Source organism: Mytilus trossulus, chromosome 2 (assembly GCF_036588685.1).
Source record: "Mytilus trossulus isolate FHL-02 chromosome 2, PNRI_Mtr1.1.1.hap1, whole genome shotgun sequence".
NCBI lineage: Eukaryota > Metazoa > Mollusca > Bivalvia > Mytilida > Mytilidae > Mytilus > Mytilus trossulus.
Window position 1 is genome coordinate 9,632,400 of NC_086374.1, and position 15,437 is coordinate 9,647,836.

Sequence of the window (15,437 nt, forward strand, 5' to 3'; positions counted from 1 at the left end):
ATGATCATTTCAGTGGATGAAATGAAAAAGCACTGACATAGTTTGTGAAGGATAAATTGTTTTTCTAGTAAAACTTTAATAATTATATATCTTTAGTTGTTTGTTTTTTTTAAAAAGCAACACAAGGTTATTTTAATCCCCTTTTTGAAATCTGATTATTTTATGAATATAAAACTCTCTGTATGAGTGTTTGAATTCAGACCATTCAACATTAAATGCCTACTTTTTATTGCTAAATTTAAAGGTATTGTGTTTCTCTGAAAACAATCCTTTGTTATATATATTAGCAGTCTGGCATTGTGTTTTTGAAAGAAAAAAAATATTACCCTCAACTGTAATGCAAATAAATTAAATAAATATCATTTTATTTATCCTTACCATTTTTTTTTTGTGTATTCTATATATGTGTAGCATTAAAAAATGCATGAAATTTTGCAAAATTCAAATGTTTTTATTTTAATCTTTGTACTTTCATCTTTAATCAGTAGGGTACTTCCCCATGTAAAATGCTTCAGGGGATTGTACACTTCGTTAGTGCAGCTATTTAAGTTCACTTTCATAATTAACTGACATTGAAAAATTATGGAAACCATGTACTGTGAAAATTAAAAGGCAAAAAACTTACTTTTCATTGGAAGAGAAGGGGTGAGTATGTTCTAAATGTAAAAATCCTGAACTTTTAATCCATAATTTGCAATATAGTATAATAACAACATAGTTAAGATACTAGTAGTACCGTTATCGAACTAATCAAGTAAAATGTAATCTATTCCTGAAGTAGAAAAGCCTTATTATTTCAAAAAAATAAATGTTTTTTAAACAGTTAATTTATAAATATAACCATATCAATGATAATTTATGTCAACACAGAAGTGCTGACTACAGGGCTGGTGATGCCCTCTGGGAATTAAACTTCAGTAAACTACTTCTGAGCAATTGTAATGTTATATATGCATTTACTAATATTTACATTTCTAACTTTGATTTGTGTTGTCCTTTTTCTATAAAGTAAAGTACACAACAACTCTTTCGTATAGTAGATATGTCAAATAGTTCTGGCATCAAAAAGTCAAAACAATCATTTCAGGTTCCATCAACAACTTTCCACGGATTGGATATACAGAAATCTTACTTGTACAAAGTGCCCAATTTGCGTAAAATCCGTCCTTGCAGTCTGCACATAGTCCTGGTGATACACAAGTTCCTCCTCCTTGATTTCTACTTCCTCCTCCTCTATAATATATTGTATATGTAGGGTTTACCTCAGAACATCCTCCAAGCGGAGTAGGTTTTCCATTACAAAGAGCTTAAAATAAATATATATTTCTAGTCATAAATAATCACAAAAACTTGGCAAAAATTACCAAAATCATTATGGACATCCAAAAACATTTTTTTGACCTTATTAGTTTCCCTTATTTAACAGCAATTTCATTTAAGATATTTCTTTTTGTTCATTAAATGTAACAACTATTAAAATTAATCACACAATTATGTATTTGGTTAATCATAATAAATACAATAGTCGATATTTTGATATGATGAAGCTGTAGCACATAGCAATCCGTTTAATTCTAAATTATCCTTTTCGTCTTGTTGTATACACTCATTCTGTTTAAGAACATATTCAAAACATCGGCTTCACCTTGGGCTTAAATCTATATAAAACATGACCAAGTTATCTATAAGTAAATTAATTTTGTGACACTGGTAGGTGATTAGATATCCATTTTTATAGAGGTCAGTCATTTAAAGACGTATCAACCGTATCATATACGTTGACGTATCCGCATCTGCAGATATACCAAAAACACAGTATATGATCCCGAGCTTTAATTTTGTGTACTTTCAATAATGCAAATGGACAACTGATTAACTTCTAATGCAGAAATTTACAAAACAAGAAGGAAATATTGAGTTTTTGTGGAATATGTAACCCTACTTTTAAAGATATTCCAGATAGTTGGAACAGCTTACAGTCATGATAGGAGTTAATACGGTAAAATCGTTTGTTTGTGTATTAACTTGTGCTCACGTAGTATTGAAAAAAAATGAAATGGTTAATTGTTGATTAACAAATAGAGTGATACTCAGTACCTTCTATTATTTACCTTTTATGATAACTCGCAAATGAACACTATTCCAAGTTACATGTTTTTTTTACAAAACACCACTGTCACAAGAAGAGATTCCAATTTTATTTTTTTAAATGAAGTGCGGTCTAATTAATAAGCTCGGGATCACATAATATTTTTTGACATATCTGCAGATGCGGATACGTCAACGTATACGATACGGTTGATACGTTTGTAAATGACCGACCTAGTTATAACGACAACCTACCTTATCACATACAATTTAAAATACTGGTCTTATGCAAATTAAAAAGTAAGCCCCTCCCGATGAGTTGAAATGACATAGGTTAACAAACGTCTCCCACTGAAGGAATGGCTATCAGATTATACCAGACAATAAGAATTTAATCTTTTGTTTTCAACTGCTATGTGGGAGGACGTACTTGTGAGTCTTAAAATGTCCTGTACCAAGTCAGGAATACTGCAGTTGTTACCTAATAGTTCGTTTCTATGAATGGTGCATTGGTGCTTGTTTTTTTGTTGCACTTTTATGTTATGTTATTTCTTTGTTTTCCTCTTTAATTGATATATTTACCTCGAATTAAGTTTATAACCCGGATTTATTTCTATCAATCGATTGATGACTTTTGAAAAGCGGTATACTACTGCTGCTTTCATTTATATGTGTATTGTTGATAAATAGTTTTTATAACAGGAGTAGTTTCAGATTTGACCGATTATTAACTGTTCATTATAATTCTTATTCGAATCTAGTTTACATTCAAATTGACAAAACTAAGTAAAAATGTAATTCATAACACGATTATTTGATCACAAGACTAGTAATTCTTGACTTTCGTTATTCCATATGGTGTTTATGCTAATCATTATCTTATTGTACAAAAAAAGTTAAATTGATGCAACGAACGAAATCAGTTTATTGCTCTGTTGCTCAAGGTAATAAACCCTTGCTTTTACAGTTTCAAATTGATGAATTTAAAATTGTTAAAGTGAGGGGTGAATTGTGGCCACATTAATTGGAGTATAAACATAGTCATTTTTTGACACAGATATTTGTTAACGGTGAACCAAATTATGATGGTGTCCGTAAAAGTTATGAAGGGATGACGACACCTTTACTTTTCCTAGGAACCTTTTGTTTGGTGGCTTCGATATAACAGCATATAAGAAAGTACTGTTAAGCATGAATCTTATTGAACACTTACGATATCTGCAATCTGGAGTTATGTCTGAATACCCAGCACAACAGCCGGCATAACTTGTTTGTCTGTGAATAAAATATAAAATGATTAAACATTAAGTATTTTAATAATAACCCAAAAAAAAACGATAATTTATTTCGTTACCCTTGTATACCAGTTTTGTAAATAAAGGATAAAAAAAAAATAAAAAAGGTAAAACCAGACAGTGGAAATAAATTATCTGTTTTCATTGAAACTTTGATTTTGCGGGTGATTCTTAAAATTATTATGTAGATGACAATATGGATATACTTGTTCAAAAATCATATCAATCAGGATTGCCGCAAACGTGATATGTAAACAATTCGCAAATAAGACAATGAAATACGCTTTCCATCATTGGATCAATGAGAACACTGAGTACAGTTATAAAGGACGAGTTGGTTGACCGTTATGGAATAATCGTTTCACAGATGATATCGGATATGTTCCTTACGTCGTAAATACAATCCCCTTCCCTTTCATGAAAGTGACCTACCGAATAAGACTATTTACCGTATTTGTTATAACATGATCAACACGACGGGTGCCACATGTGTAACAGGATCTGCTTTCCCTTCCTGAGAACCTGATATCACCCCCATTTTTTTGGTGGGGTTCATGTTGCTTATTCTTTAGTTTTCTGTGTTGTGTCGTGTGTACTATTGTTTGTTTGTTTATCTTTTTCGTTTTTAGCCATGGCGTTGTCATTTTTTTTTTCGATTTATGAGATGGATTACTCCTCTGGTATCTTTCGCTCCTCTTTTATAACATAATGCTACTGCTGTACCCTTATTTTTGACATTTTACCTATCGTGTTCACACATTGTTGTCATGTTTATGGAATTTTATGGGAATGTCAGAAAATTAACTTATCAAAGATACCATGATTAAAATTTGTATTTGCACCAGACGCATGTTTCGTTTACAAAACAAAAAAAAGTGATCACTGACGCTCAAATAAAAAATTATAAAGGGCTAAGAGACGAAGTTGAAGAGCATTGAAGACCAAAAATTTCAAAAAATTTGCCAAATACAGCTAAATTAATTTATTACTGAGGCAGAAAAGCCTTAGTAAATGTGTTTAGAAATTTCAAGTTTATTAAACGGTTAATTTATATTTATGATCTATATATCAATGATAACTCACATCAACACAGAAGTGCTGACTACTTGACTGGTGATACTCTCGGGGAATAGGTTAAGCAAGCTATAAATCCAGATTTAATTGACTATTTTCTACGTAAGAAAATGTATGTACCAAGTCAGGATTTGACAGTTGATATCCATTCGTTTGATGTGTTATTTTTTTTAAATTTGTCCTATGATTAGGGGAACACCGATTTTTTCGTTGGAGTTCGGTATTTTTGCGGTTTTACCTTTTTTCAAATATTACATTCTTCCTTCTTATTGTTAAATGCTTATATTTATAAACAAATTCACATTCGTGACTCTACAATCAACCGGTACTTATTGGCATTGGGCTAGATCATATTTTTCTATGGCCGTTAATGACTACTGTACAATAAATCCATAGAATGTAGGGTGGGTATTGATCGATTTTTGTCTATTTTGATATGAGCGTTACTGATGAGTCTTATGTAGATGAAACGATCGTCTATCGTAATAAATTATAATCCTGGTACTTTTAATAAATATTTTAGTCTTAGATGCATAACTTATTTCAGTAGCTGTCAGTGGCTTGAAATTTGCTCTCAGTATCTGCGAGAAATCTCGAATATGTATTTATCGTCTTTCTTAAGGTGGGATGTTTAAAATACCCTGCTACATCCGGTCCACAATTCGTAAGATGTACTTCTATTTTGTATCGATATGACAACATGAGTCTTTTTCATCTGATTTCCATAGTTTGTTCTTGTGTTGTATTTTTGTATACCACATTCCCATACAAAGGGGAGTGTTGGCGTCTTAAATCTTGTTTAACCATATCATATTATGTATGTACATGTCACAAATCAGGAGCTGTAATTCATTGGTTGTCGTATGTTTCTGTATATCATATTTGCTTTTTTATTTTTTCATTTTTTTTTACATAGATCAGATCATACTTTGAATAGTACTCTCATGTCTATATGCAGTGTCTTTTGTGTTGTGGTTATGTAAAAAAAAACTACCACAACCGATTGTTTTTTATAAGTTGTTATATATATCATATTTGGTTTTCGTCCATTGTTTTCTTAATAATTTAGGCCATTTCTTTTCTCGTCTGAATTGTTTAACTTTTGTCATTTCGGGGCATTTTAGAGCTGATTTTGCGTTATGGGTTTTGCTCATTGTTGAAGATTGTATCGTAACCTATCCTATAAATGTTAAATTCTATGTAATTTGATTTCTTTTGTAGATATGTCTCTTTGTTAATCTCGTCTATTTCATCCAATTTTGAATTAAAACTGAATTAACGAAATAATTTAAGAAGTGGATATGTTCATATTTCATTGTGTTCCATATCTTTATGTTGATTTTCTTTTTAAATAAAGGTAACAGTAGTATACCGCTCATCAATCCATGGACAAAAAACAAAATTGGTGTAACAAATTTAAACTGAGGGAAACGAATTAAATATAAGAGGAGAACAACGAAACAAAGTTAAAATGTTACACACATAGAATCAGACTAAGCATTAGACAAAATCCATTGAGAATAAAAAATAAAACATCAAAACCAAATACATGAATTTTGGATCAATAAGTACCGTGACACGTCTTGTAGTAATGTGAATTCACACTCAAAAATAACAGAAAACAAACGATACAACGGAAACACAACGTTTAAACGTAACACACACACAAACGAACTATAATATAACAAAGGCCATATCCCTGACTTGGTACAGGACATTTTGAAAGGAAAAAAATGGTGAGTTGAACCAGATTTTGTTATGCCAAACCTCCCTCTTTTATCGCCATGTGAAATATAACATTAAAATGACAGCACAACATAACAGGAATACAATATAAATAAATAGGAGAACACAATTGACAAAGAAAAACACGAATAATAGCTAACAAAAGACAACAAATTGAAAATTGTAATACGCCAATAAGTGTTTTTTTTTATCGTTTTCTTGTTTTCTCCAATATTTCATGCTTTATATAAGTAAATATATCTTTCATATATATCCATGACAAGGGACTTAAACTTATAAACGTAAATTTGAATAAATGATGATTAACATACCTATATTTTGTACATCTTCTCCAGCCACACCTACTATTATATGATGTTGAACGATAATATGTACACAATCTGAAATATAGAAATATGGCACTAGTATTGTTAAATTGTCATGTTGACAAAACTTTAAATTTTTCTAAGACTACAGATTTTCTTATCCCAGGCATAGATTACCTTTGCCGTATTTGGCACAACTTTTTGAAATTTTGGAAAAAATTTGTACTAGAAATGAGCGTCACTGATTAGTCTTATGTAGACAACGCGCGTATGGCGTACGTAATTATAATCCTGGTACCTTTGATAACTATATGCAGAGAGATTAAATAACAAAACGTAACGGGTGATAATTCAATCCAGACAAAATAATGACTCGCTCATTTCTAAGTATTTTTTCGTAATTTTTTTATTTGCAAAAAAACATGTATCAATATCTTATGTATGAATTACAATTATAATTCATGAACATATCTCAAAAGGGGAGAAAAGTTCGTTTTACCAGGTTTATGGCAAAAAACGTCTCTTCATTGCTATTAAATGAATCATCGGTGATACAAAGACTACGTTGATAACAATTTCGTATAAACTTTACAAATAATACAGTAAGTTAAGATATATAAATAGGACATTATGATTGACCATAAAAAATTATAAACATTATTGTTTTCAGTTGCAGACATTTGAGTTATTCGTGCATCTACATTCTCCTTCATAATAATATTGGTGATGACCTGTAATAAAATTAACGGTACCAATTGTCTTGCACTAGATGCGCATTTCGACAATACACGTCTCTTCAGTGATCCTCGTGGCCAAAATATTTGAAACCCAAAGCTTATATAATAGATGCAGAGCTATATTCAAAAAGTTCCAAAAGTATAGCCAAATCCTTGAAAGGAATCAGTGCTTTGCATGAGGGAGGTACATTCTTTAATTTATAATAATTTCTAATATTTTGTAACAGCAAATTTTAATAACACACAAAATCCGTATTTTCATGCCAGTACAGAAGTACTGGCTCTGGCTGGTGATACCCTCGGGGACAAATAGTCCACCAGCAGAGGCATCGACCCATTGGTTGTAAAAAAAATTAACGGTAACAATTTTGTTGCACCTACATAAACTGTTAGTTGTTTCATTGGCACTCATGCCACATCTTCCTTTATCTATTTTATAAAATGCCATTTGTCTTTAAAAAACCAAGATGTCCTTGGTTTACACCCTTCTTGTAGTTATTTATTGAATGCCAATACGAAATGCATACATGTGATAAATATAATGATAATTGTGTCGAAATATTTTAAAAGCTTAACCTGCAGAAAAAAATAGAGCTGACTTAGATTAGCAGAATTACTAACAATTGGTCAATAGTGCTATTGAAATTTTCATTTTTTCTTATCACCTTTCAAACACCGAAACTGATACATACTGATAAAAAAATATGTAACTTACCCACAGAAAACTATAGTTATGTACAGGAGCCATAACAGCAAATAATATACGTTTTTCATCATCATTACCGCTGTAATATAAATATTGATACAAAAATAAATAAACAACTCCTTTCAACTTAATAAATCTTGACAGTGGTTTGTGTATAGCATAAGGTAAGCAAAAGGTACCAAAAGGACATTCAAAATCATAAATCAAAAATAAAATGACAACGCCATTATTTAAAAAGAAAAATAATAACAAACAAATAAAAGTTCACAAAACACAACACGGAAAGTTGGGTTGATATTAGGTTCTATAGACAGGGAAGCAGATTCCGCTGTGCCACCCGTCGTGTTATCCATGCAAATAGGACGGTATTGTGATAACGGTAACATATCGACGTCATATGGGACACGCATATTCCAAACGATCTTTTTTTCAATGTCTTTACTTTTTTACCACGGCGTTGTCGGTTTCAATCAACCTATGAGTTGTGAATGTCCTTTTGGTATTTTATGTGACCATAAGAATTTTTTAATCGTTTCTACGTGTCATTTTTTCATTCGTCTTGCGTACGTTGGTTTTCTTTTCGATTTGTATTCATCCCTTTGCCACTGATTTGAACCCTTTGTTATTACTTTATGCTGTTACACTACTGTCTTGTAGAGGAGGAAGTTATGGTATGAGAAATGTTATAATTGTTTAACGTTTACCATCTGTGACCGTAACCAAGTGGTTTGAAAAAATCTTCAATGATATCATGCATTTTATTCGATACGCAAAATGTAATGTTCGTCTACCTGAGGCTGAGGCACACAATACAAAATCAAATATATTACTGAAAAGCTTAAAACAAAGAAATTGTGCCATGATAAGCTTATACCGCCTAAGCTTTTGCATTTGAACCATAACATGTTCTTTACTCAACATCTATGGAGATCGTACGCTTGACATATTCATGTTTATCGATATAATTTACAACAACTACATCTACAGTTTTAAAATCCTCAACATAAGAAGAGAATACAAGTCAATGTTGTTCTTTTTTCAATTATGTTATACTAAAAACCAACATTTTGTTAAAAAAAAAAGAAAAGGCTGGTTTATAGTTAAAATGAATAAAATTTCGAATTTCGAAACACTTATTACTTGATTTTGTATGATCGAGCTCATGGCATATTTGCATAATTTGTTTTTTTTTAATTTGAAAAGCAAAAAAGACTCAAAATTTAAATTTATTATTAAACATTTTTTTTTCATATTCATGTTATATTTATTATCATTTAGTAATGATGCTTACAAATAACATTGCTCCTGTTATGAAGTAACAAAACATTTACATATTATCTGAATAAAAAGTATTCTAATTATCGGTTGATATTTTACCTAAAAAGTAGACTTAGATCTTTTTTATTTTTATTCAATAACAAATTGTACTCTTTTTTCCAACCATTAGTTGCACTTTCTCTTATTAAAAAGTTACTTCATGTCCAGCATTCCAGTGAAGAGTAAATCTTTTTAAAGAAAGACTATATTAAAACATCTTCAGTAGTCTAAAATTGAATTTTGAAATACTACCAATCTACATAATTTTACGTTTAAGTAAAAGCAACTTACCTTTAGGCAAAATATGTCTAAGGTAAGGCTACAGTAGCTTAACGATGTACAAAGAAATATGTTTTAAGACGATTTCATTAAATATCTTTTGCTTTTAATTTTGATACATGTTTTGTTATGTTCCTTTAGTCAGATTCGTGGAATTGATTGACATATATGAGGAAGACTTCCGCTCACGGTCTAACAGTTTCAAGATTTGATAATTAAAAATAATTTCATATAGTTGATAGATCGTCAATTGATAAATTTAAAGAAAGGAGATAGGTAGACCAAAAATTATATATTCTTGTTAATACACATATTAAACATCTCAATTTAAAAAAACAACTTTATACATCATCAAACATATTCCTCTCTGTTAAAAAGTTAATGAAATATTCAATACTTGATGTTTAGAATAAAATCAAAGTGAGGAAAAGAACAAAAATTCTTTATTTTAATAAGAATACTGGTTCATTATAGGGTAATCTTGTCTTATTGGCACTAACACCACATCTTCCTATATCTAATCACTTGTACAATATAAAATATAGTCAGTCGAATCGCATTTGCAAAAAAGAAAACCTAAATACCTGGCTTATAACTTTGTACAAACAGACGCACTTTTGGTATACAAAAGACTCCTGGACGCTCTAACCACGAAAGTTAAGGGTTCACATCAAGTACGAAGCTGACACTCAATTAGGACCACATTTTCCGAAGGATTTGACGAATACAGCAAGGCAATATATTTCTGAAATAGAAAATATTTAGTTTTTCAACAGTTACTAAGGTTGTTAATGGACATTGGCTAAACAGTTACCCTTTTTACATAATCATATAAATGATAATGCATTTCAACGAATTTGAACTAGCTGTTAGTTAGTATTTGCGAGTACTCTATTTTTGTCGATGGGATATGCAAGCACCCGGCCACGTCCATTATGTATTGTTGTTAGATGTATTTATGTTTGTATCCATTTAATGAGTTAAGCCTTTTTCAACTGATTTTTATGGTCTGTTCTCATGTTGCATACACTAATGTCTCAGGTTAGTGGAATGCTGAACCCACACTAACATGTTTAACCCCGCCACATATGTATTGGCATGTCATAAGTCAGAAACCTGTAATTAATGGTTGTCGTTACATATTTTTTTTTTATAATTTTGGACATAAATTAGGCCGTGAGTTTTCTTCTAATTCAAATGGTTTTACATTTGTCATTGATAAGTCTTTTAAAGCTGATCTGCGATATTGGCTTTGCTCACTTACAGACATGCCAGATCCAGAAATATTTCAAACTGATCGTAAGGTTATGTCTTAATCATATGAGTATCAGGCACAATCCATCCCGTTTGGGATATAGTATCATACCATCTTCAAATATATGAGAAAAACATAACCCCGTATCATGGCATCAACTTGTTTTAGAATAATGTGTGTATAACCGATGCAAAGACATTATGATTGAATCAATATCAATACCAAATCTTGAAAGTATGGTAATTATATCCTCTTGAAGAAGTCTGTTTAAAGTTTTGGTTAGCCTTTGTATATGTCTTTATCATTGAAATGTATTGGATATAAATGCAAAACATATGAGTGATTGATCGATGATAAATCTGCATCCATATTCAAAATGTATGTGTATATATATATATATATAATGTTTAATGACGCTTATCGGTGTTGTAAAAGATTCAAGCGAAGAAAAATATGATTTTTTGTAATATAAGCAATTAAATGCATGACACTGCGTTTTTTAGGGTTTATTTCTTAATGAATCTACTAGTTCATAGCCAGCCATAGTATAACACGAGCTTTTAGAACTATTATGTTTCTATATAAAAACAATTTAGATGATCATAAGATATACTTACATGTTCAATGAAACTTTGAATATCTTGTGTCTTAGAAATTTTATATTTCTTTCTTCCTGAAAATATCTCGTTTGCACAAAAAAAAAACAATAGTACCGTCTTCTAGTTTTCGAAGAGCACATGAAAACATCACACAGCGATTTTCACACAAAAAATGCAAAGTCATGTACATGCTCGTACTAGTTATACAACGTATGTAATAACATATTTGATAATAGAATCAGAAATGATATACATGGGTTCGACTCATATATAAGATACTTTTAATTGTTTAAATATCAATTCATAAAGGCTATACAAATAAAACATTTCGGAACATTTTAATAGTAAGAACTATTATGTAACAACGGTGTATCTTATATGAATTATATAAGTATCCGAAAACTATAAACATTGCATAAACTATTGAACTATGTCTTTAAAGTTATTATTAAACCTTTGTTCTAAACCTTAAAAAACAGACACTTCCATAAATTACCTGACAGTCGTACAGAAATAATACAAATATTTAGATAACCGTAGGGAAAATATTTACATATATATATATTATGTAGGACTCAAATCTATGGTGGGTTTCATATCTATGACAGATTCCTAATATATGGCAAATATGACGTCATACCATCCCATATCTATGGCCAAATTTGTAGAATCCTAAACTTTTGAAAGTTTTATAATTTCCTAACCTATGGTAATTTTGTGTTTTCCCAAATCTATAGCAAATTTTGTGCAAACGGAAAACAATACAGCACATATACGACAAATGACTTGTCTTAAACCAGTGCAGTGAAAATGTACTACAACGGGAGCATGTCTTTAAACATTTTTGAAGTAAACAAACTGTAATGCATATGGTCAACCAAATCGCAATGGCAACCAAAAATATCAATAAGATGAATTCATTTATAGACTTCAAGATTGAAATGATGTTAAATAATTTCTATTTCATTGTTAATATTTAGGTAACTTTATCTTTCACTTTTGCACCCATTAGACGGTTGAATATTTACTTTAATTCCTTTTAAAAAATATCCGGTACTGAAAACAGCGGTGCCTTTACTCGTCGCAAGCTTCGGTCGAAACTGCAAATTTTGTCCCTCTTCCGGATAATAGTTTACCTCCTATATTAAAACAATCCACAATTTGTTGTAGAGCGACATACCTTCACCTGGAATGATGTTCTAATCTAGGGATTGCGTCATCGTTATCGGCGGCGACGATATAATATGACATTATTCAATTGTGAAATTATCTGATACTCTTTTCCCCGGATAAATAAGCAATTTCAATTTCAAAATCTGCCATAGATTAAGAGTTTAGTTTTAAAACGGAAATTCAGACGCAAGATCAATCAAACAAAGCTTTAACCAAGGGTTACATTTAACTGCATTATGAGCAACAGAAGCCTCAAAATTGTGCAACGAACCTGCTGTTAAAAGACAAACAATATATATCTGAAGGTTTTTACATTAATAATTCAATAATCAAAAATTAATTATGCAGCCATCCAGACGTCAAATGTAAAGCAATTGTTTGTGCGAGAAGAAAACGTTACCACTCATCAATCGTGAAATGAATATCTTTATATCATATAAATAAATAAGGTTAACAAAATTAACGGTACCAATTTTCTTGCACCAGATGCGCATTTCGACAATACATATCTCTTCAGTGATGCTCGTGGCCAAAATATTTGTAATCCAAAGCTTATATAAAAGATGAAGAGCTATAATCCAAAAGGTCCAAAAAGTACAGCCAAATCCGTAAAAGGAATCAGAGCTTCGCATGAGGGAGATTAAATTTCGTCTTGTTTGCAAATATTTTCCCTTGATAAATATCATTGGCCCATATTATAATTGTTTTGTGTTTGCTCTGAATCTTCAGATGTTCTGTGGGTATTAGATTTGCTGGTTTGCGATACACAATAAATATAAATATATATGTGTGTGTATTCAGCCGTGCATAACCTTAACTAGGGATCCAATGGATGGATCCGTCATAGAAATGTCATTTGTGAAGACGAGCTAGTCATTTCTGGGAATAAATATTATGATCGTTTACGACAGATAATTAAGCTATTCTTAAAACCATTCCTTCTGTATGCATCTGCTGTGATACAACTCTAGATACTACTGACGAGGAAATGTAACAGTAGACCACCGAAAGCTTTTTTTTTTGTTCAGCCTAGGTTGCCGAGTGGACTAGAGCGCTGGACACAGGGCAGGCGGTATTGCGTCGATATCATAAATGAATGAGTTCGAATCCCGTCGAGGGAAGTACAAATATTTGCGTCCGTAAAAATGCAGATTTGATGATGTCGTGGGGATATTAAAAATAGTTAGGAATAACATCTTCAGCCGTGTATTATATCCACTGATTTTGTGTATCATATTCACTGATTTGTTGTAAAAATGTCACTTGTTAGACGTACCTTTCGATAATTGCGTCTTACAATCCCTTACGACCGATAATTTAGCTAGTCTGCAATCAATACCGGCGAGTAACAAAATCAACTTTGCTTTCGCAAATTTGCAGATTTAACATTTTTGTGTTGATATTTAGAGGAAATATATATTATACAGTTATTTAATATGTTACTATGCAATAGATCAAAATATATTTCCCGAGGTATGAAGATCAGCTTATTGTTCTTTTACCCGAAGCCAACGTCTGAGGGCAATACAACAATGAGCTTATCTTCATGCCGATATTAATTCTATTATATCGATATTAATACTACTATAATGAGACAGTTGAAAAATATATCATTTTTCTATTCGAAAAATATAAACATTGTGTTCAATTGATCAAATTGCCTTTCTTATGCAACCAAATAAAAGGTCACTCTCTCTTAAGTTCTAAGTATAATATACAAACTGTATATAAAATTGTCACTATTTTACATATGCAGAGGATGTATAACCTATATAGCGTTAAGAAAAAAAACCCACATCTGAATGAAATACGACTTAACATTGACTCTACTGAACCCAAGTTCGGCTGTTATTGCTCTGATTATATCGAGACGTAACAAAATATAAAGAAAGTCATTCAAACAATTGTGTGCCGGACGCAAAATCGTCTACAAAAGACCTACCAATGAGACTTGAAAAAAGAAATAACAAGGCTAGATTAAAATGCACTTATACAGAATTTAGAACTTAAATTTCCGATAGAAAAAAAATCCAAATACAGCTCATTTTTCTATGGTAGAAGATTATTAGTACTTAGAACAATTCATAGTTTGTAAACAGTTGATTTAAAAAATTTGGCAATATCAGTGATATTTTATGCTATCACGGAAGATTCATTTTTCTTTCCCAAAAACACTATGAAATAAGAGTCCTGTACAGTCTTGCTTTCTAAATCGAACAAACTCATCAAATATACCATTCTTATGAATACCATACTGTTATTGCACCTGACCAATTCCTTTGATAATAACCATTGTTTATTTTTACTATATAATGACGGAACATTTTCAGAGCAATGACTTATTTGAACTCTAGGCCTAAATGAAAAAAAATATCATCAAAGAACTTTTTCCCAAAAATCTTAATGAATATAAAATATACTTGACTATGGAATATGCGTTACTACATATGAAGTAGATTTAGGCATATTATACATACTTCATGATACACCATCAATTATCTCTAGATTTTTGTACAATATACTTAATTATCATCTAAAATATGCAGCTGCATGACAAGCTATCACATATCTAATTGAATAAATTGTATAAAGAGCACGATTCGATGTAAGTTTGCATATTGTTTTTGTCTTCTTACTTGTACAAAGTGCCCAATTTGCGTAAAATCCGTCCTTGCAGTCTGCACATAGTCCTGGTGATACACAGGTTCCTCCTCCTTGATTTCTACTTCCTCCTCCTCTATAATATATTGTATCTGTAGGGTTTACCTCAGAACATCCTCCAAGCGGAGTAGGTTTTCCATTACAAAGAGCTTATAACGAAAAGAAAAATATGTTATTGATAAATGCAATTATTTTCCTAAAA

At 31.0% G+C, this 15,437-nt stretch overlaps 1 protein-coding gene across 1 annotated transcript in view; it reads right to left on the reverse strand.

Moving 5' to 3' along the window:
• Positions 1-15,437, reverse strand: part of LOC134704827 (uncharacterized) — a 101,909-nt gene that overhangs the window by 56,552 nt on the left and 29,920 nt on the right. The window contains exons 4-7 of the mRNA XM_063563608.1: positions 15,211-15,384; positions 7,961-8,030; positions 3,302-3,363; positions 1,133-1,306 (exon numbers count right to left, since the gene is read on the reverse strand). Of these exons, the coding sequence (XP_063419678.1) occupies positions 1,133-1,306; positions 3,302-3,363; positions 7,961-8,030; positions 15,211-15,384 (480 nt within the window). The remainder of the gene's footprint in view (positions 1-1,132; positions 1,307-3,301; positions 3,364-7,960; positions 8,031-15,210; positions 15,385-15,437) is intronic.